At 42.5% G+C, this 23,739-nt stretch overlaps 1 protein-coding gene across 2 annotated transcripts in view; it reads right to left on the bottom strand.

Annotated features, from left to right (window-relative positions):
- Positions 1–3,151: 3,151 nt before the first annotated feature.
- mfsd3 (major facilitator superfamily domain containing 3) overlaps positions 3,152–23,739 on the bottom strand; it is a 130,869-nt gene continuing 110,281 nt past the window's right edge. For both annotated transcript variants that reach the window (XM_068029961.1, XM_068029960.1), the window contains exon 6: positions 3,152–5,146. In XM_068029961.1, the coding sequence (XP_067886062.1) occupies positions 4,958–5,146 (189 nt within the window). In that variant the 3' untranslated portion in view covers positions 3,152–4,957. The remainder of the gene's footprint in view (positions 5,147–23,739) is intronic.

Here is a 23,739-nt window from a genome sequence, read left to right as displayed (position 1 = left end):
ATACAGATCAGATGGAACTGGCCAGAGGGGCTAATCTCCTATTCCTGTTCCTATATTTCTAATGTTCAAAGCTTGCTTCTCAATTATTGGGTTTCCAGCTAAGCAAAGATGTGATGTAAAACTATCTTCTACAGGTGGTCACCCAATACCTGTCTAATATTCAATATACTGACAGATCAGAACTTAATTCCCTAATTATAATGCATCATACGCATAAATGTAATATGAAACCAGCAGTATAACTAAGCTATTACTTTAATCTCTGATGTGAAAATGATAATTCAAACTTATGAATTTAGGAATGGAAACTTGGGGTCTCATCTTATTAACTCTACTTGATTGTAAAAGACAAGGGACCATGGTTTCCAAATCAGCACCCTGGAGGCAAATTTAGGCAAAATTCAAAGGTCTAGAAATTCGATGACACCCAAAAACAGGCATGCAGGGGGCTGGGTATGCACCTGTTCACCTCATATCAGGTAGCAACTTAAATTTGTGCTGACACTTCAATAAAATGATAAAGGCTTGCAGTTAGCACTGGCCATGTTATTCATTGGATGCATATCAGTTTGGGTTGGGGAAATCAGGCATCTCTGATGCCATTTAAAAGAGGTCAGCACCTCTTGGAGGCAAGATCAACAATGAAGATGACTGAACATGGTTCATACAGGATACTCAATTCTCTGATGCCACATTTCAGGCCTTGCTCTAGGTGGTGGCAGGAGAAGGGAGGTCCTGTTCCCCCAACGGGCAGAAAGCTTAACAGGCAGCACCTCCGCCATCAGTTGGAAGAGGTTGCAGAGGTGGTTAGGCTGCAATGTCAAAAAAAATTCAATGAACTGACCAGAATTGTCAAAGTAATATTATTCTCAGCTCACACCTCCACCATCTCCTGTCTTATTACTGACTATACTCTCAATACTTCCCTCTTCCGTTTCCCTTCACTTTTTTACAATCATTGCAAATTTCATTCCACTTCCTTCTCCTCCATACTCATCACTTTTGTATATTTCACACTACATATTATTTCACCAGAATAGGTACTTTCTCCAAACACCTCACAAAATTGTCACTATCACACCTCCTTCTTTCTTACAGGATTCACGCACCCTATGGATGAAAACATGGCCATCACAAGCAGTGGGGAGAGTCAGGAATGTGGTGACTGGCAATGTTGCACAAGGAGAGGGGTCTTCGCTATGAATTACTAGCCTCAAGTGGGTAGGAAATCGGGCAGGGGATGGCACAACACAGGTGTTAGTTTGCTGGAGGGTGAGATTGTATATTAACTCTGTTGTCCTCAGTGTTGTTATATGATCTCCAACCTGTTCTCCTTTCAGTTTCCTGCCAGGAGTGAACTTCAGCACCCTTCTAGCCATCCCCTCTCTCACCCCCCCCCCCACCCCCACCCCAATTTTCCAGCCATTAAAATTAATGCATATTTAATGGATAAATAGTGAATGGACACATTTCAAAGTGTGCAGAACTGAGCAGAAAGTAGGAGGCTAGGAGACCTAAGGAGGCATTTGAAGGTAAGGTAAGGTGGATGGGTTTATGGTGAAAATCCAGAGTGAGGGATATGAAAGCTGAGGAGTATACTCCTAGTGCAAGAGCGAAGCAAGGTGGGGGTATTCAGGAATACAATCTCGGAAGAACAGGCTGTGGAAGCATGACAGAAGAATTAAATTTGTGTAGAAATAATTTTTTAAAAATGACATCCTATCCCATTAAAAGTGAAATTCTAATTTGATGAATGTGAAAATGCACGTTAATCATGTCTTCGACTGAGAAATAAAGCACTGTTCTATTTGTTTTTAAATGTTGGGTTTTACCTTTCAATACAATAGCGTGGTTTATAATTGGACCCTTAGTGAATAGATTTTCAGCAACAACGTGTATTTATATAGTGCCTTTAATGTAATAAAGCTTCCCAAGGCACTTCACAGGAGCATTATGAAACAAAGTATGGCACTGAGCCACACAAAGATATTAGGTCAGATGACAAAAATTTTGGCTAAAGAAGTAGGTTTTAAGGAGTGCCTTAAAGGAAGAAAGTGAGGTGTGTGTGTGTGTGTGTGGGGGGGGGGGGGGGGGTGGAGGTGTAGGGAGGGTATTCCAGAGCTTGGGACCTGGGCAACTGAAGTCACAGCCACCAATGGTGGAGTGATTAAAATGAGGGATGCACAAAAGGCCAGAATTAGAGGAGTACATATATCTCGGAAGGTCATGGGGCTGGAGGAGATTAGCGATTTGGTGGGTGAGATGCAGGCAAGGCCATGGAGATATTTGAAAACAAGGATGAGAATTTTAAAATCAAGCTATAGCTTGACTGAGAGCCAATGTAGGTCAGTGAGCACAGGAGTGACAGGGGAACAGGACTTGGTGCGAGTTAAGAAATGGGCAGCAGAGTTTTGGATGACCTCAAGTTTATGGAGAGTAGAATGTGGGAGACCAGCCAGGCATGAATTGGAATAGCCATGTCTAGAGGTAACGAAGGCATGAATGAGGGTTTCAGCAGCAGATGAGCTGAGACGGGCCAAGTTGGGCAATGCTACGAAGGTGGAAATAGGCAGTCTTGGTGATGGCATGAATATGAGTTCAGAAGCTCATCTCTGGGTCAAATATGACACCAAGGTAATTTTGCCATGAAATTATTTTCTGGTATTATTGTTATCTTCCATTATACTGCACTTCTGTCGCATGTGAGAATGACTCCTTCATCCAGGTTTCCTCGTTGCTGTAGCAGCCGTCAGTGAACTTCATGTCCTTGACATGTGACAACATCCATTCGGGGTATTAATGCTTTGTCATGTTATTACTGCAAATTTATTGAGAAATAATCTCAGAATTACAGATAAATTCTCTGTCAGTATAGATTTGAGAACATTAATATCCAGAGACCAAACAGAGGATATTTGTTGGGGAATTGCTGGATACAGAATTTGCTTCCTGAATGAGAATTTATCACTTATGAATTGATAATATCTTGTTCAGAAGTGCAAAGAAAAATTGCTATACTCAGTAGGGAAATATAAAAGTAGGAAAATAACCTAATGATCAACATACATTCTGCATAATGAAGCACTGAAAATGAAACACTGCATAGATTCCAAATGATGGATTTGTGCGATACAATTTTATTATAACACATACACACGTGCTTTAAAAAAAAATCACAATCTGTACACCAACACATCGCATGAAACCAGTTAACAGACAAATCACAACAGCGCACAGTAGCAACTACTTGGCTAGCTTCAGCAGTACATTGATAACTTTTATTATTGTTGCAATGTCAATTAACTTTATATTTAACACAACGCAGATGTCCTGACAAAGGTGTATAAGTACTTTTTGTTGTTATATAGGATTTTAATGTTCGCTTTTATTTATCTTCATATTAACTTTGGGACCAATGCAGTTCACCTGTATACTCCAACCCCCACCAACAGCAATATCCAGAAGGTTTTCCAAAAATATAATCATTGCAACAATACATTTAAATCTATTTGCACAATCACTAGCCCAAAGCTTCCAAGAATTATATATTGAACTTAAATCTTTAGCAAAAAAAAGTTTCATAGTTTAGAGAGGAAAACAAACGAGAATATGATGTCACTATCCTCACACAGATGATTTTAAAAATGCTGCATTCAGACCATGTGATTGGCTTTCACTTTTGGCCCAGTTTTCGTGTTCAGACAGACAATGAAGAGGCTAGATGCAGTGTTATCAGTTTCCAGTTGGTCTTTTACAAAATGCTTCTCTTCTGTCTTCAAGCATTTTTCTGCGTATGTCCATATTTTCCAGATTGACATGTTCTCTGTAGAGCTTTGGTGATAGTCATGTGTTGCTGGTACTTTACACTTAATGGCATGTAGATGTTAAAGATACCACTCCAGTGAGCTCCATAACCCTTGCAGATATTGAATTCTGAACATATTTCAGAATTTCTGTTGTTTCTTGGGTTAACCAGAGTGAGGTATTTCAAACAACTGGGCACTAAACAACAACACCATCTCCCACAAATAAAGAACACTTAAAAGGGGGCACATAACCCTCTGTTTTTCTCCTTTACATAACTGATTTGCCCCCTAGTCTGTGCAACAAACTTATGCACTCAGTGCAGCAAAAACAAATATTGGTTGGCAGTTAATATTTCTTTATTTATAATTTACTTTTCAAATTTATGTTTATTACTAAATCTCTAACTTGTGAAGCTGCTCTTTGTCAGTGACTCACAGGGTTTTTTTTTGGGGGGGGGGGGCAGTGAATTTTAACAGGAAGTAAGTGGCACAGCACAAGCAGCAACATTGCCTGACAAAATCAGTTTGAAGCCTGGGCTATTTTAACTCCTGGGCTTTATTTGCATCTCAATAGCCAGCTCCCCACTCAAAACAGGTAACAGAGGCAGCTGGCTGGATTTGGGCAGATCAAAACTATGGGGCCCTGAGGCTGCCCACCAGCATCAAGCTAAGTCACTGGTGAGGGAGGATTTGGGTGAAAACATGGTTGAGCCTGGGGTAATAAAAGCCCAGACTTTTCTCGTAGGGCTCAGCAGACTCCTGCTTATCCAAGGAAAGTTTTTGACTTAGCCTAGAGGACCTCATTCTCTTCCCTGCTCACTAGGCTTTTAAGATGCTGTTGGAGTCCGAATGACATCATAGGACCCCACTTTGCCTAAACTAATGAAGTTCCTGCCCAAGTCAGGTGGGCACCTCAGTCACAAAAAAGAGAAGGGACCAGTTAAGGTAACGGTGGGAAGGATTCAAGCAGGAGTTTTTGCACAGTTAGGCTAGGTGTGTGTCCACTCTGTTCCCACTGCTGCCAGGTGGGTTACAATTCTCCCCGTTGCTTTTATTAATAATATTCTTTCCATAAAACTAGTTACAATCGCTCTGCGGGACGATATGCAGAACTCTCAATCGTTTGTATCACATTGCAGACCACGAACACTTTATTGCCTTTTCTGCTTGGGTAGCACATCAGGTGGCTTCAGAACATGGAGAATAGCTAATAAAGACAGCAGTAGAAATATACAAAAACTAAAAGGAAAACCAATGCTATCCACAAGTATACCAGCTATGGCGCTGCAAGTCAATTTCCCCAAGACTTCAAAACTTGACAGAAATGTATAATGGGTGGCCTGGAAGAAAGAATGGGATATGTAGAAAATGTTAACATCTCATCATCATCTGCTATAACAACATTCTGTACAGTCTGTTAGAAGTATCAATACTGGTTTTACAATTTGTACTTAGCGTCTTTAATTTATTAAAGGTTTTGCATCTAGCACAACACCTTGTTTGTCACTTACTTCATGTTGTCACATTTTTGCCATCCCATCTTTCTCTAACATTTTTGTCTGAACACTTTGTTGATTAACTCCAAGTTAGGCCGAGGGTAGAGAACAGCTAGAAAACTGCCAGAGAAACTACTAAGGTTTTATGAAAATAATCAATCTTCAGTAATCAGTCTGGAGAACCTACCAATTTACAAAAAATATCATGCTCAAGGGCCAGCGTATCTTATGATTTGTACCTTCCCATCCTCTTCAGTTCGGATTTGCTGCTTTGAGCCAATAAACTAACTGTTACAGTTAACGAACTGTTAAATGTGTGACGATCAAATCACCCGAAGATCTTTTTGAAAAAAAACTCAAGTTTCATTTTTTCTCAGTAACTGAAGTTTCTACCAGGATTTCAGCTAGGAACAGGAGTAGCCCCTTGAGCCTGTTCAGCCATTCAATGAGATCATCACTAATCTGCGACCTAACTCCATCGAATACTTTACAGCCAGTCTAAGTCCAGTAGAATGCAGTGAGAAATTCTTTCATAGTCCCTCTGCCGGATCCTTGCTTGACTCCACCAATTATGAGATTTCACAGTGAAAAATATGGGGAAAGGATTTTATGCTGTTCCCCCGAGGTGGGTTTGGATACCATCCCGCCTCCACCAAAATTTAGTCCAGGGCAGAAAGGCCTGTGAACAGCCTTCCCGGCCCACTGCCAATTGAGGCCCATAACTGGGTAATTAACTCCCAATTAAGGGCCTCTTCCTGCCGCAGATGTAATTAACTGTGCAGTGGGCGACCCTATCACTGCATGGGAAGAACAACACGAAAAACCGTGCAGGCTGCTTCCTGGCTCTGGGGCTGGGGTGGCGGGATGGGGGAGGCGGTGTGGTTTGGTGGAGGAGGGAATCCCTCATTCAAAGACAATTAGCACCTGAACGAGGGACACTGCCTTGGGAAGGGAGGGGCCCGCTGAGCCACCCCCTGTCCTGACTGCTGACCTCCCTCCCCCACAAGAACCTTCCCACCCTGACCTACCTGAGGCCTGGTGCCAGGAAAGCTCCTCGGCCTCCAGGACGGTCACCTTCAGCAGCAGCCACCGCCTCTGCAGTGGTGCTGTAGCTGCTGGCCTCTGATTGGTCGGCAGCTCTCCAAGGGCAGAACTTCTGGCGACGGGGTCCTAGATCCTATGGCAGGCCCGCCACAAGTGCCTGATTGGCACTAAATTTGGCAGGCCTTCTGGAAAAGAAACAATGTGGGGATCTTGGTGTCAGTTTCTCCTGCCGTCGCAACCCTTGCCGCCAGGATAAAATTCCCCCCATGGGAAGGGGGTGAGCATACAATACTTACACCCAAATATTAGTGGGTGCATTATAAAGGCTTACAAATAATAGGAAATATGTCATCCAATGTATTCCCCATTATTTTACACCCTAGCATCACAGAGCACTAGGCCGTTCACCGGTCTTCCCGCGACGGACTTAATTTGGGTAGAGGCGAGATGGTGGCAGGGTCCCCCCGCCACCATCCAGCCTAATTAGATGCTCTCCTTGCCTCTGATGCGGGAAGGGGGGGGGCATAAAATGCTCCCCTCCCCCATGACTCCTACCCTGGAAGTGAGAATTTGAATTCAGTTTTTATAAAATTTGGAACTAAAAAACTGGCATCAGTAAAAGTAAACATGAAGGAGTCAAATTGTTGTAAATCCCAACTGGTCATTGAACTACTGTAGGGAAGGAAACCTGCTGTCCTTACTTGGTCTGGCCACATGTGAGTCCAGTCTCCCCTCAAATGTGCTTGACAGGCAATAAATGCAGAACTTGCCAGTGATGTCCCTATCCCAAAAATGAACTTAAAATAATTCCTCAGCCTCTCACCTCCGTGTAAAAATGTTTCTTCGGCTCTACATTCTAAATCTCTTACATTTACTCTTATTGATAGATTGATTCATTTTGCCAGTAGAAGTATGGTAGAATGGGCCTTGAATGGACCCAAATGAAGAGGCATCTATTGCAGATTGGAGGGACAGGCTCATATGCATGCTTGTGGAGTGTGCATCATGCCCTAGTGGAGGCCCAGAATGTTTAAACAGTGCAACACTGCTCTGGCAGCAGACAGATTCTCAGGATGCAGACAACACAGTAGAAAGTTTTTTTTTTAAGTTTATTTCCTCAGGGAGTAATCAAGGGATTTCTTCTAGGTAATCAAACATTCTGGGCTCAATTAAATATGGAAGCATCAGCTGAAAGTCTCAGAGGCCCCAGAAAAGACCTAATGCCCAAAGCCTTTAAAGGGAAAGTCTGAAATCTCTTGCAGACATGCTCTCTTCTCAGGGTGGGGTGAAAAGAAGAAATTACTGGGCTCTTCTCCATGAGGTGGAACCCCAGTGGAAGTAGGGTCCACCCCATTTTCTGATCTACGTCTGGTAACATGTCAAAGAAACACCAAAGAGAACTTGAGCCCCTTTTCTCAAAGTAGCTTCATCTAAGTCTGTACACCTGTTAATAGCTACTGGTTTCAAAATACAACAAATAAAAAGATGATGAAAAGCATGGATCATAAATAAATCAGAAAATCAATCAGAACATCACAAAGCTTAAGGTCAACTCAACATTAAAGTAAATGGCACCCCTCAGAAATCAGGTGTCCAAAAGACTCAGTTAACTGAACTCAAATGTTTTTTTTTGGAAATCTTAAAACTATTTTGGCAGGCATGTATGTGCAATTAAAATGATTCCCATTTTAATCTCCCAGTGCTAGAACAGAAGAGAATGATATTTATTATTTAATAAGGAGCTATGCTTTATGAACATAAAAAAGTGATTGATGTAAACAATTTGTTTACTTATGAATTAAATATAGGCTACATACATTTATCTCCATCTAGTGGTACTGCCTCATAATATAATCAACATTAACGTGACTATAAAAACTAGACATGTATCCCCAGTAATGTTTGCTCAAGTGTCTTGGCTAGAGAGCGAACAAGTAATATCTTATTGTTGGTTTTTGCCTGTGGTTACTGATCATTTTCAGCAGATTTATGATTTGCCTGTTTAACAACAGTAAATACACTTCAAAAGTAATTTATTGCATAATGCACTTAAATGTGATACATTTATTTCCTATGTTCCAATGTAATATTTTAAAAAATACCTAAATTGGCATAACCATATAAATTGTACATGGTCTGTTAAAAATTGCAAGATGGGCCTAAATGATCTTTTCTTGTGCCATGTTTTCTTGTATTCTTATTACTTCTAATACAAATCTGGACATTTCTTTCCCAATAAGAGGAGTGCTCGGTTTGGAACTCAGACAGGCTAGATAGGTCCCAGGTTTAGTCCCCAGTTCATTTTGAATTAGCTGATCTCAGGTGTGTGTTATTGGAGTACTAATGGGTTGGGAAGAGGTGAAAAAAATTAATCAGTATTCCTGTTCCTGATGATTATCCAGTAACTCATGCTGCAAAGTGCACATATGTGGGTGTTAGTTGAGACCTCATTCAGCCCATGAGGATCGGAGGCATCATCTTCAGGAATTCCACACTCAATGGCAAGGCTGTGACATGGGAAGACAGCAGCTTTGCCATTTTCTTCCAGAAACATTTAGATATCCTTCAGCTGTAAGGAAGACTCAACCTCCCGTTATGCTGTCTCTTCTCACGCCAGGAGGCGGACATACTAGGGGCCTGCATGACACCTGCAAAATTGTCATGCTGCTGTGATAATTGCTGCTAAGTAGCTTCCTAATTAGCTTGACTGCTTTCCCGCTGTTGCTTGCGTTGCCATCATTGCTGCGCGCCAACCTCTAGGAAAAGTGCGAGGAGGTGGAAGCCCATCAGGGAGCTGGTCCGACGTTTTTTAGGGCAATTTTCCTGGCACCCCCACCTCCAAAGCCCCCTGCAAGGAGCTAGGAAAATTCTGACCATAAAGAGCACCTTCATCACAAGGATTGCAACAATTCAAAGAAAAGGCTGTCCACCAACTACCACCCTCACAGGGCAAATAGAAAGGGGCAATAATTGAGTCCTTGCTAGCACTGCCCACACCCTAAATCCCAAGACTTTAGCTTAAAAAAAACAAATACACCACCTGCTGATTACCACCTCCTGCTACGCTCTCAATCAATACATCGAAAGAGCTCTACACTGAATACCACTTGGAAGAAGCACTGGGGGAAGCAAGGGCACTCCAGGGGGTGGGTTTTGTTGTCCCACTGCCAGGAGCGGCGGCAGGGGCAGAAAATAGCAGCTGCCTCATACGGGAGCCTTGCCACCGTGATTACGCAGCAGGCGGCAACTTAACAAATGGACGGCAGCCGCCAATCACATGAAGGGGGTGGCATTGAATACGCAGTTCAAGACGTCACCTGATGCCATAGCAGGTGCTGGTGCCATTTTTAAAAGGTTGCCAGCCCTGCAAACAGTTCAAAATAATGCAGAGTTGCCTCCTTCCCCCACATACACAAAATAATGCAAATTTGACCCCTTCACCCCAGATACTAAATGATGCACAGTTGATCCGTTCCCCACCCCCATACACCAAATAATGCAGAGTTGACTCCTTCTCCCCCAATACACTAAATAATGCAGAGTTGACCACTTCACCAGCAATACACTAAATAATTCAGCGTTAACCACTTCACCAGCAATACACTAAATAATGCAGAGTTGACTCCTTCTCCCCCAATACACTAAATAATGCAGCGTTGACCACTTCACCAGCAATACACTAAATAATGCAGAGTTGACTCCTTCTCCCCCAATACACTAAATAATGCAGAGTTGTCTCCTTCTCCCCCAATACACCAAATAATGCAGAGTTGACTCCTTCTCCCCCAATACACTAAAAAATGCAGAGTTGACCCCTTCACCCCCAATACACTCAATAATGCAGCGTTGACCACTTCACCAGCAATACACTAAAGAATGCAGAGTTGACCCCTTCACCCTCAATACACTAAATAATGCAGAGTTGACCCCTTCACCCCCAATACACTAAATAATGCAGCGTTGACCCCTTCACCCTCAATACACTAAATAATGCCGAGTTGACCCCTACACCCTCAATACACTAAATAATGCAGCGTTGACCCCTTCACCCTCAAAACACTAAATAATGCAGAGTTGACCCCTAAACCCTCAATACAATAAATAAAGCAGCGTTGACCCCTTCAACAGCCAGACACTAAATAATGCAGAGTTGAACCCTTCACCCTCAATACATTAAATAATGCAGAGTTGACCTCTTCACCCTCAATACACTAAATAATGCAGAGTTGACCCCTTCACCCCTAATAAACTAAATAATGCAGAGTTGAACCCTTCACCCTCAATACATTAAATAATGCAGAGTTGACCTCTTCACCCTCAATACACTAAATAATGCAGTGTTGACCCCCTCAACAGCCATACACTAAATAATGCAGAGTTGAACCCTTCACTCTCAATACATTAAATAATGCAGAGTTGACCTCTTCACCCTCAATACACTAAATAATGCAGAGTTGACCCCTTCACCCCTAATAAACTAAATAATGCAGAGTTGACCCCTTCACCCTCAATACACTAAATAATGCAGAGTTGACCCCTTCACCCCCAATACACTAAATAATGCAGAGTTGAACCCTTCACCCTCAATACATTAAATAATGCAGAGTTGACCTCTTCACCCTCAATACACTAAATAATGCAGCGTTGACCCCCTCAACAGCCATACATTAAATAATGCAGCATTGACCCCTTCACCCACAATACACTAAATAATGCAGAGCTGACACCTTCACCCTCAATACACTAAATAATGCAGAGTTGACCCCTTCACCCTCAATACACTAAATAATGCAGAGTTGACCCCTTCAACCCAACACTTATTAATGCAGAGTTGACCTCGTCCCCTTCAATACACTAAATAATGCAGAGTTGACCCGTTCACCAGCCAAACACCAAATAATGCAGAGTTGACCCCTTCTCCCCCAATACACTAAATAATGCAGAGTTGACCACTTCACCAGCAATACACTAAATAATTCAGCGTTGACCACTTCACCAGCAATACACTAAATAATGCAGAGTTGACTCCTTCTCCCCCAATACACTAAATAATGCAGCGTTGACCACTTCACCAGCAATACACTAAATAATGCAGAGTTGACTCCTTCTCCCCCAATACACTAAATAATGCAGAGTTGTCTCCTTCTCCCCCAATACACCAAATAATGCAGAGTTGACTCCTTCTCCCCAATACACTGAATAATGCAGAGTTGACCCCTTCACCCCCAATACACTCAATAATGCAGCGTTGACCCCTTCAACAGCCATACACTAAATAATGCAGAGTTGACCCCTTCTCCCCCAATACACTAAATAATGCAGAGTTGACCACTTCACCAGCAATACACTAAATAATTCAGCGTTGACCACTTCACCAGCAATACACTAAATAATGCAGAGTTGACTCCTTCTCCCCCAATACACTAAATAATGCAGCGTTGACCACTTCACCAGCAATACACTAAATAATGCAGAGTTGACTCCTTCTCCCCCAATACACTAAATAATGCAGAGTTGTCTCCTTCTCCCCCAATACACCAAATAATGCAGAGTTGACTCCTTCTCCACAATACACTGAATAATGCAGAGTTGACCCCTTCACCCCCAATACACTCAATAATGCAGCGTTGACCCCTTCAACAGCCATACACTAAATAATGCAGAGTTGACCCCTTCACCCCCAATACACTAAATAATGCAGCGTTGACCCCTTCACCCTCAATACACCAAATAATGCAGAGTTGACCCCTACACCCTCAATACACTAAATAATGCAGCGTTGACCCCTTCACCCTCAATACACTAAATAAAGCAGAGTTGACCTCTTCACCCTCAATACACTAAATAATGCAGCGTTGACCCATTCACCAGCCATACACTAAATAATGCAGAGTTGACACCTTCACCCTCAATACACTAAATAATGCAGAGTTGACCCCTTCACCCCAACACTAAATAATGCAGAGTTGACCTCGTCCCCTTCAATACACTAAATAATGCAGATATGACCCCTTCACCAGCCATACACTAAATAATGCAGAGTTGACCCCTTCACCCCAACACTAAATAATGCAGAGTTGACCCCTTCACCCCAATACACTAAATAATGCAGAGTTGACCTCTTCACCCCAATACACTAAATAATGCAGAGCTGACACCTTCACCCCAATACACTAAATAATGCAGCGTTGTCCCCTTCACCAGCCATACACTAAATATTACAGAGCTGACACCTTCACCCTCAATACACTAAATAATGCAGAGTTGACCCCTTCACCCTCAATACACTAAATAATGCAGCATTGACCCCTTCAACAGCCATACACTAAATAATGCAGAGCTGACCCCTTCGCCCTCAATACACTAAATAATGCAGCATTGACCCCTTCAACAGCCATACACTAAATAATGCAGAGTTGACCCCTTCACCAGCCATACACTAAATAATGCAGAGTTGACCCCTTCACCCTCAATACACAAAATAATGCAGAGTTGACCCCTTCACCCTCAATACACTAAATAATGCAGCATTGACCCCTTCAACAGCCATACACTAAATAATGCAGAGTTGACCCCTTCACCCTCAATACACTAAATAACGCAGAGTTGACCCCTTCACCCTCAATACACAAAATAATGCAGAGTTGACCCCTTCACCCTCAATACACTAAATAATAGAGTTGACCCCTTCACCCTCAATACACTAAATAATGCAGAGTTGCCCCTTCACCCTCAATACACTAAATAATGCAGAGTTGACCCCTTCAACCCAACACTTATTAATGCAGAGTTGACCTCGTCCCCTTCAATACACAAAATAATGCAGAGTTGACCCCTTCACCCTCAATACACTAAATAATGCAGAGTTGACCCCTTCACCCCAACACACTAAATAATGCAGAGTTGACCCCTTCACCCCAATACACTAAATAATGCAGAGTTGACCTCTTCCCTCCAACACTAAATAATGCAGAGTTGACCCCTTCAACAGTCATACACTAAATAATAGAGCGTTGTCCCCTTCACCCACAATACACTAAATAATGCAGAGTTGACCCCTTCACCCCAACACTAAATAATGCAGAGTTGACCCCTTCACCCCAATACACTAAATAATGCAGAGTTGACCTCTTCACCCCAATACACTAAATAATGCAGAGCTGACACCTTCACCCCAATACACTAAATAATGCAGCGTTGTCCCCTTCACCAGCCATACACTAAATATTACAGAGCTGACACCTTCACCCTCAATACACTAAATAATGCAGAGTTGACCCCTTCACCCTCAATACACTAAATAATGCAGCATTGACCCCTTCAACAGCCATACACTAAATAATGCAGAGCTGACCCCTTCGCCCTCAATACACTAAATAATGCAGCATTGACCCCTTCAACAGCCATACACTAAATAATGCAGAGTTGACCCCTTCACCAGCCATACACTAAATAATGCAGAGTTGACCCCTTCACCCTCAATACACAAAATAATGCAGAGTTGACCCCTTCACCCTCAATACACTAAATAATGCAGCATTGACCCCTTCAACAGCCATACACTAAATAATGCAGAGTTGACCCCTTCACCCTCAATACACTAAATAACGCAGAGTTGACCCCTTCACCCTCAATACACAAAATAATGCAGAGTTGACCCCTTCACCCTCAATACACTAAATAATAGAGTTGACCCCTTCACCCTCAATACACTAAATAATGCAGAGTTGCCCCTTCACCCTCAATACACTAAATAATGCAGAGTTGACCCCTTCAACCCAACACTTATTAATGCAGAGTTGACCTCGTCCCCTTCAATACACCAAATAATGCAGAGTTGACCCCTTCTCCCCCAATACACTAAATAATGCAGAGTTGACCACTTCACCAGCAATACACTAAATAATTCAGCGTTGACCACTTCACCAGCAATACACTAAATAATGCAGAGTTGACTCCTTCTCCCCCAATACACTAAATAATGCAGAGTTGTCTCCTTCTCCCCCAATACACCAAATAATGCAGAGTTGACTCCTTCTCCCCCAATACACTAAAAAATGCAGAGTTGACCCCTTCACCCCCAATACACTCAATAATGCAGCGTTGACCACTTCACCAGCAATACACTAAATAATGCAGAGTTGACCCCTTCACCCTCAATACACTAAATAATGCAGAGTTGACCCCTTCATCCTCAAGACACTAAATAATGCAGAGTTGACCCCTTCACCCCCAATACACTAAATAACGCAGCGTTGACCCCTTCACCCTCAATTCACTAAATAATGCAGAGTTGACCCCTACACCCTCAATACACTAAATAATGCAGCGTTGACCCCTTCACCCTCAATACACTAAATAAAGCAGCGTTGACCCCTTCAACAGCCATACACTAAATAATGCAGAGTTGACCTCTTCACCCTCAATACACTAAATAATGCAGAGTTGACCCCTTCACCCCTAATAAACTAAATAATGCAGAGTTGACCCCTTCACCCTCAATACACTAAATAATGCAGAGTTGACCCCTTCACCCCCAATACACTGAATAATGCAGAGTTGAACCCTTCACCCTCAATACATTAAATAATGCAGAGCTGACCTCTTCACCCTCAATACACTAAATAATGCAGCGTTGACCCCCTCAACAGCCATACATTAAATAATGCAGCATTGACCCCTTCACCCACAGTACACTAAATAATGCAGAGTTGGCCCCTTCACCCTCAATACACTAAATAATGCAGAGTTGACCCCTTCACCCCAATACACTAAATAATGCAGAGTTGACCCCTTCACCCCAATACACTAAATAATGCAGAGTTGACCTCTTCCCTCCAACACTAAATAATGCAGAGTTGACCCCTTCAACAGTCATACACTAAATAATGCAGCGTTGTCCCCTTCACCCACAATACACTAAATAATGCAGAGTTGACCCCTTCACCCCAACACTAAATAATGCAGAGTTGACCCCTTCACCCCAATACACTAAATAATGCAGAGTTGACCTCTTCACCCCAATACACTAAATAATGCAGAGCTGACACCTTCACCCCAATGCACTAAATAATGTAGCGTTGACCCCTTCAACAGCCATACACTAAATAATGCAGCGTTGTCCCCTTCACCAGCCATACACTAAATATTACAGAGCTGACACCTTCACCCTCAATACACTAAATAATGCAGAGTTGACCCCTTCACCCTCAATACACTAAATAATGCAGCATTGACCCCTTCAACAGCCATACACTAAATAATGCAGAGCTGACCCCTTCGCCCTCAATACACTAAATAATGCAGCATTGACCCCTTCAACAGCCATACACTAAATAATGCAGAGTTGACCCCTTCACCAGCCATACACTAAATAATGCAGAGTTGACCCCTTCACCCTCAATACACAAAATAATGCAGAGTTGACCCCTTCACCCTCAATACACTAAATAATGCAGCATTGACCCCTTCAACAGCCATACACTAAATAATGCAGAGTTGACCCCTTCACCCTCAATACACTAAATAACGCAGAGTTGACCCCTTCACCCTCAATACACAAAATAATGCAGAGTTGACCCCTTCACCCTCAATACACTAAATAATAGAGTTGACCCCTTCACCCTCAATACACTAAATAATGCAGAGTTGCCCCTTCACCCTCAATACACTAAATAATGCAGAGTTGACCCCTTCAACCCAACACTTATTAATGCAGAGTTGACCTCGTCCCCTTCAATACACCAAATAATGCAGAGTTGACCCCTTCTCCCCCAATACACTAAATAATGCAGAGTTGACCACTTCACCATCAATACACTAAATAATTCAGCGTTGACCACTTCACCAGCAATACACTAAATAATGAAGAGTTGACTCCTTCTCCCCCAATACACTAAATAATGCAGAGTTGTCTCCTTCTCCCCCAATACACCAAATAATGCAGAGTTGACTCCTTCTCCCCCAATACACTAAAAAATGCAGAGTTGACCCCTTCACCCCCAATACACTCAATAATGCAGCGTTGACCACTTCACCAGCAATACACTAAATAATGCAGAGTTGACCCCTTCACCCTCAATACACTAAATAATGCAGAGTTGACCCCTTCACCCTCAATACACAAAATAATGCAGAGTTGACCCCTTCACCCTCAATACACTAAATAATGCAGCATTGACCCCTTCAACAGCCATACACTAAATAATGCAGAGTTGACCCCTTCACCCTCAATACACTAAATAACGCAGAGTTGACCCCTTCACCCTCAATACACAAAATAATGCAGAGTTGACCCCTTCACCCTCAATACACTAAATAATAGAGTTGACCCCTTCACCCTCAATACACTAAATAATGCAGAGTTGCCCCTTCACCCTCAATACACTAAATAATGCAGAGTTGACCCCTTCAACCCAACACTTATTAATGCAGAGTTGACCTCGTCCCCTTCAATACACCAAATAATGCAGAGTTGACCCCTTCTCCCCCAATACACTAAATAATGCAGAGTTGACCACTTCACCAGCAATACACTAAATAATTCAGCGTTGACCACTTCACCAGCAATACACTAAATAATGCAGAGTTGACTCCTACTCCCCCAATACACTAAATAATGCAGCGTTGACCACTTCACCAGCAATACACTAAATAATGCAGAGTTGACTCCTTCTCCCCCAATACACTAAATAATGCAGAGTTGTCTCCTTCTCCCCCAATACACCAAATAATGCAGAGTTGACTCCTTCTCCCCCAATACACTAAAAAATGCAGAGTTGACCCCTTCACCCCCAATACACTCAATAATGCAGCGTTGACCACTTCACCAGCAATACACTAAATAATGCAGAGTTGACCCCTTCACCCTCAATACACTAAATAATGCAGAGTTGACCCCTTCATCCTCAAGACACTAAATAATGCAGAGTTGACCCCTTCACCCCCAATACACTAAATAACGCAGCGTTGACCCCTTCACCCTCAATTCACTAAATAATGCAGAGTTGACCCCTACACCCTCAATACACTAAATAATGCAGCGTTGACCCCTTCACCCTCAATACACTAAATAAAGCAGCGTTGACCCCTTCAACAGCCATACACTAAATAATGCAGAGTTGAACCCTTCACCCTCAATACATTAAATAATGCAGAGTTGACCTCTTCACCCAAAATACACTAAATAATGCAGAGTTGACCCCTTCACCCCTAATAAACTAAATAATGCAGAGTTGACCCCTTCAACAGCCATACACTAAATAATGCAGAGTTGACCCCTTCACCCTCAATACACTAAATAACGCAGAGTTGACCCCTTCACCCTCAATACACAAAATAATGCAGAGTTGACCCCTTCACCCTCAATACACTAAATAATAGAGTTGACCCCTTCACCCTCAATACACTAAATAATGCAGAGTTGCCCCTTCACCCTCAATACACTAAATAATGCAGAGTTGACCCCTTCAACCCAACACTTATTAATGCAGAGTTGACCTCGTCCCCTTCAATACACCAAATAATGCAGAGTTGACCCCTTCTCCCCCAATACACTAAATAATGCAGAGTTGACCACTTCACCAGCAATACACTAAATAATTCAGCGTTGACCACTTCACCAGCAATACACTAAATAATGCAGAGTTGACTCCTTCTCCCCCAATACACTAAATAATGCAGAGTTGTCTCCTTCTCCCCCAATACACCAAATAATGCAGAGTTGACTCCTTCTCCCCCAATACACTAAAAAATGCAGAGTTGACCCCTTCACCCCCAATACACTCAATAATGCAGCGTTGACCACTTCACCAGCAATACACTAAATAATGCAGAGTTGACCCCTTCACCCTCAATACACTAAATAATGCAGAGTTGACCCCTTCACCCTCAATACACAAAATAATGCAGAGTTGACCCCTTCACCCTCAATACACTAAATAATGCAGCATTGACCCCTTCAACAGCCATACACTAAATAATGCAGAGTTGACCCCTTCACCCTCAATACACTAAATAACGCAGAGTTGACCCCTTCACCCTCAATACACAAAATAATGCAGAGTTGACCCCTTCACCCCAATACACTAAATAATGCAGAGTTGACCTCTTCACCCCAATACACTAAATAATGCAGAGCTGACACCTTCACCCCAATGCACTAAATAATGTAGCGTTGACCCCTTCAACAGCCATACACTAAATAATGCAGCGTTGTCCCCTTCACCAGCCATACACTAAATATTACAGAGCTGACACCTTCACCCTCAATACACTAAATAATGCAGAGTTGACCCCTTCACCCTCAATACACTAAATAATGCAGCATTGACCCCTTCAACAGCCATACACTAAATAATGCAGAGCTGACCCCTTCGCCCTCAATACACTAAATAATGCAGCATTGACCCCTTCAACAGCCATACACTAAATAATGCAGAGTTGACCCCTTCACCAGCCATACACTAAATAATGCAGAGTTGACCCCTTCACCCTCAATACACAAAATAATGCAGAGTTGACCCCTTCACCCTCAATACACTAAATAATGCAGCATTGACCCCTTCAACAGCCATACACTAAATAATGCAGAGTTGACCCCTTCACCCTCAATACACTAAATAACGCAGAGTTGACCCCTTCACCCTCAATACACAAAATAATGCAGAGTTGACCCCTTCACCCTCAATACACTAAATAATAGAGTTGACCCCTTCACCCTCAATACACTAAATAATGCAGAGTTGCCCCTTCACCCTCAATACACTAAATAATGCAGAGTTGACCCCTTCAACCCAACACTTATTAATGCAGAGTTGACCTCGTCCCCTTCAATACACCAAATAATGCAGAGTTGACCCCTTCTCCCCCAATACACTAAATAATGCAGAGTTGACCACTTCACCAGCAATACACTAAATAATTCAGCGTTGACCACTTCACCAGCAATACACTAAATAATGCAGAGTTGACTCCTTCTCCCCCAATACACTAAATAATGCAGAGTTGTCTCCTTCTCCCCCAATACACCAAATAATGCAGAGTTGACTCCTTCTCCCCCAAAACACTAAAAAATGCAGAGTTGACCCCTTCACCCCCAATACACTCAATAATGCAGCGTTGACCACTTCACCAGCAATACACTAAATAATGCAGAGTTGACCCCTTCACCCTCAATACACTAAATAATGCAGAGTTGACCCCTTCACCCTCAATACACAAAATAATGCAGAGTTGACCCCTTCACCCTCAATACACTAAATAATGCAGCATTGACCCCTTCAACAGCCATACACTAAATAATGCAGAGTTGACCCCTTCACCCTCAATACACTAAATAACGCAGAGTTGACCCCTTCACCCTCAATACACAAAATAATGCAGAGTTGACCCCTTCACCCTCAATACACTAAATAATAGAGTTGACCCCTTCACCCTCAATACACTAAATAATGCAGAGTTGCCCCTTCACCCTCAATACACTAAATAATGCAGAGTTGACCCCTTCAACCCAACACTTATTAATGCAGAGTTGACCTCGTCCCCTTCAATACACCAAATAATGCAGAGTTGACCCCTTCTCCCCCAATACACTAAATAATGCAGAGTTGACCACTTCACCAGCAATACACTAAATAATTCAGCGTTGACCACTTCACCAGCAATACACTAAATAATGCAGAGTTGACTCCTACTCCCCCAATACACTAAATAATGCAGCGTTGACCACTTCACCAGCAATACACTAAATAATGCAGAGTTGACTCCTTCTCCCCCAATACACTAAATAATGCAGAGTTGTCTCCTTCTCCCCCAATACACCAAATAATGCAGAGTTGACTCCTTCTCCCCCAATACACTAAAAAATGCAGAGTTGACCCCTTCACCCCCAATACACTCAATAATGCAGCGTTGACCACTTCACCAGCAATACACTAAATAATGCAGAGTTGACCCCTTCACCCTCAATACACTAAATAATGCAGAGTTGACCCCTTCATCCTCAAGACACTAAATAATGCAGAGTTGACCCCTTCACCCCCAATACACTAAATAACGCAGCGTTGACCCCTTCACCCTCAATTCACTAAATAATGCAGAGTTGACCCCTACACCCTCAATACACTAAATAATGCAGCGTTGACCCCTTCACCCTCAATACACTAAATAAAGCAGCGTTGACCCCTTCAACAGCCATACACTAAATAATGCAGAGTTGAACCCTTCACCCTCAATACATTAAATAATGCAGAGTTGACCTCTTCACCCAAAATACACTAAATAATGCAGAGTTGACCCCTTCACCCCTAATAAACTAAATAATGCAGAGTTGACCCCTTCACCCTCAATACACTAAATAATGCAGAGTTGACCCCTTCACCCCCAATACACTGAATAATGCAGAGTTGAACCCTTCACCCTCAATACATTAAATAATGCAGAGCTGACCTCTTCACCCTCAATACACTAAATAATGCAGCGTTGACCCCCTCAACAGCCATACATTAAATAATGCAGCATTGACCCCTTCACCCACAATACACTAAATAATGCAGAGTTGACCCCTTCACCCTCAATACACTAAATAATGCAGAGTTGACCCCTTCACCCCAATACACTAAATAATGCAGAGTTGACCCCTTCACCCCAATACACTAAATAATGCAGAGTTGACCTCTTCCCTCCAACACTAAATAATGCAGAGTTGACCCCTTCAACAGTCATACACTAAATAATCCAGCGTTGTCCCCTTCACCCACAATACACTAAATAATGCAGAGTTGACCCCTTCACCCCAACACTAAATAATGCAGAGTTGACCCCTTCACCCCAATACACTAAATAATGCAGAGTTGACCTCTTCACCCCAATACACTAAATAATGCAGAGCTGACACCTTCACCCCAATACACTAAATAATGTAGCGTTGACCCCTTCAACAGCCATACACCAAATAATGCAGCGTTGTCCCCTTCACCAGCCATACACTAAATATTACAGAGCTGACACCTTCACCCTCAATACACTAAATAATGCAGAGTTGACCCCTTCACCCTCAATACACTAAATAATGCAGCATTGACCCCTTCAACAGCCATACACTAAATAATGCAGAGCTGACCCCTTCGCCCTCAATACACTAAATAATGCAGCATTGACCCCTTCAACAGCCATACACTAAATAATGCAGAGTTGACCCCTTCACCAGCCATACACTAAATAATGCAGAGTTGACCCCTTCACCCTCAATACACAAAATAATGCAGAGTTGACCCCTTCACCCTCAATACACTAAATAATGCAGCATTGACCCCTTCAACAGCCATACACTAAATAATGCAGAGTTGACCCCTTCACCCTCAATACACTAAATAACGCAGAGTTGACCCCTTCACCCTCAATACACAAAATAATGCAGAGTTGACCCCTTCACCCTCAATACACTAAATAATAGAGTTGACCCCTTCACCCTCAATACACTAAATAATGCAGAGTTGACCCCTTCACCCTCAATACACTAAATAATGCAGAGTTGACCCCTTCACCCCAATACACTAAATAATGCAGAGTTGACCCGTTCACCAGCCATACACTAAATAATGCAGAGTTGACCCCTTCACCCCAATACACTAAATAATGCAGCGTTGACCCCTTCACCAGCCATACACTAAATAATGCAGAGTTGACCCCTTCACCCTCAATACACAAAATAATGCAGAGTTGACCCCTTCACCCTCAATACACTAAATAATGCAGCATTGACCCCTTCAACAGCCATACACTAAATAATGCAGAGTTGACCCCTTCACCCTCAATACACTAAATAACGCAGAGTTGACCCCTTCACCCTCAATACACAAAATAATGCAGAGTTGACCCCTTCACCCTCAATACACTAAATAATAGAGTTGACCCCTTCACCCTCAATACACTAAATAATGCAGAGTTGACCCCTTCACCCTCAATACACTAAATAATGCAGAGTTGACCTCGTCCCCTTCAATACACTAAATAATGCAGAGTTGACCCGTTCACCAGCCATACACTAAATAATGCAGAGTTGACCCCTTCACCCCAATACACTAAATAATGCAGCGTTGACCCATTCACCAGCCATACACAAAATAATGCAGAGTTGACACCTTCACCCTCAATACTCTAAATAATGCAGAGTTGAACCCCTTCACCCCAACACTAAATAATGCAGAGTTGACCTCGTCCCCTTCAATACACTAAATAATGCAGATATGACCCCTTCACCAGCCATACACTAAATAATGCAGAGTTGACCCCCTCACCCTCAATACACTAAATAATGCAGAGTTGACCCCTTCACTCCAATGCACTAAATAATGCAGAGTTGACCTCGTCCCCTTCAATACACTAAATAATGCAGAGTTGACCCGTTCACCAGCCATACACTAAATAATGCAGAGTTGACACCTTCACCCTCAATACACTAAATAATGCAGAGTTGACCCCTTCACCCCAACACTAAATAATGCAGAGTTGACCTCGTCCCCTTCAATACACTAAATAATGCAGATATGACCCCTTCACCCTCAATACACTAAATAATGCAGAGTTGACCTCGTCCCCTTCAATACACTAAATAATGCAGAGTTGGCCCGTTCACCAGCCATACACTAAATAATGCAGAGTTGACCTCGTCCCCTTCAATACACTAAATAATGCAGATATGACCCCTTCACCAGCCATACACTAAATAATGCAGAGTTGACCCCTTCACCCTCAATACACTAAATAATGCAGAGTTGACCCCTTCACTCCAATACACTAAATAATGCAGAGTTGACCTCGTCCCCTTCAATACACTAAATAATGCAGAGTTGACCCATTCACCAGCCATACACTAAATAATGCAGAGTTGACACCTTCACCCTCAATACACTAAATAATGCAGAGTTGACCCCTTCACCAGCCATACACTAAATAATGCAGAGTTGACCCCTTCACCCTCAATACACTAAATAATAGAGTTGACCCCTTCACCCTCAATACACTAAATAATGCAGAGTTGACCCCTTCACCCTCAATACACTAAATAATAGAGTTGACCCCTTCACCCTCAATACACTAAATAATGCAGAGTTGACCCCTTCACCCTCAATACACTAAATAATGCAGAGTTGACCCCTTCACCCCAATACACTAAATAATGCAGAGTTGACCTCGTCCCCTTCAATACACTAAATAATGCAGAGTTGCCCCTTCACCCTCAATACACTAAATAATGCAGAGTTGACCCCTTCAACCCAACACTTATTAATGCAGAGTTGACCTCGTCCCCTTCAATACACTAAATAATGCAGAGTTGACCCGTTCACCAGCCATACACTAAATAATGCAGAGTTGACCCCTTCACCCCGATA

Source organism: Heterodontus francisci, chromosome 4 (genome assembly GCF_036365525.1).
Source record: "Heterodontus francisci isolate sHetFra1 chromosome 4, sHetFra1.hap1, whole genome shotgun sequence".
Lineage (NCBI taxonomy): Eukaryota > Metazoa > Chordata > Chondrichthyes > Heterodontiformes > Heterodontidae > Heterodontus > Heterodontus francisci.
This window is presented reverse-complemented; position numbering and strand designations above follow the sequence as displayed.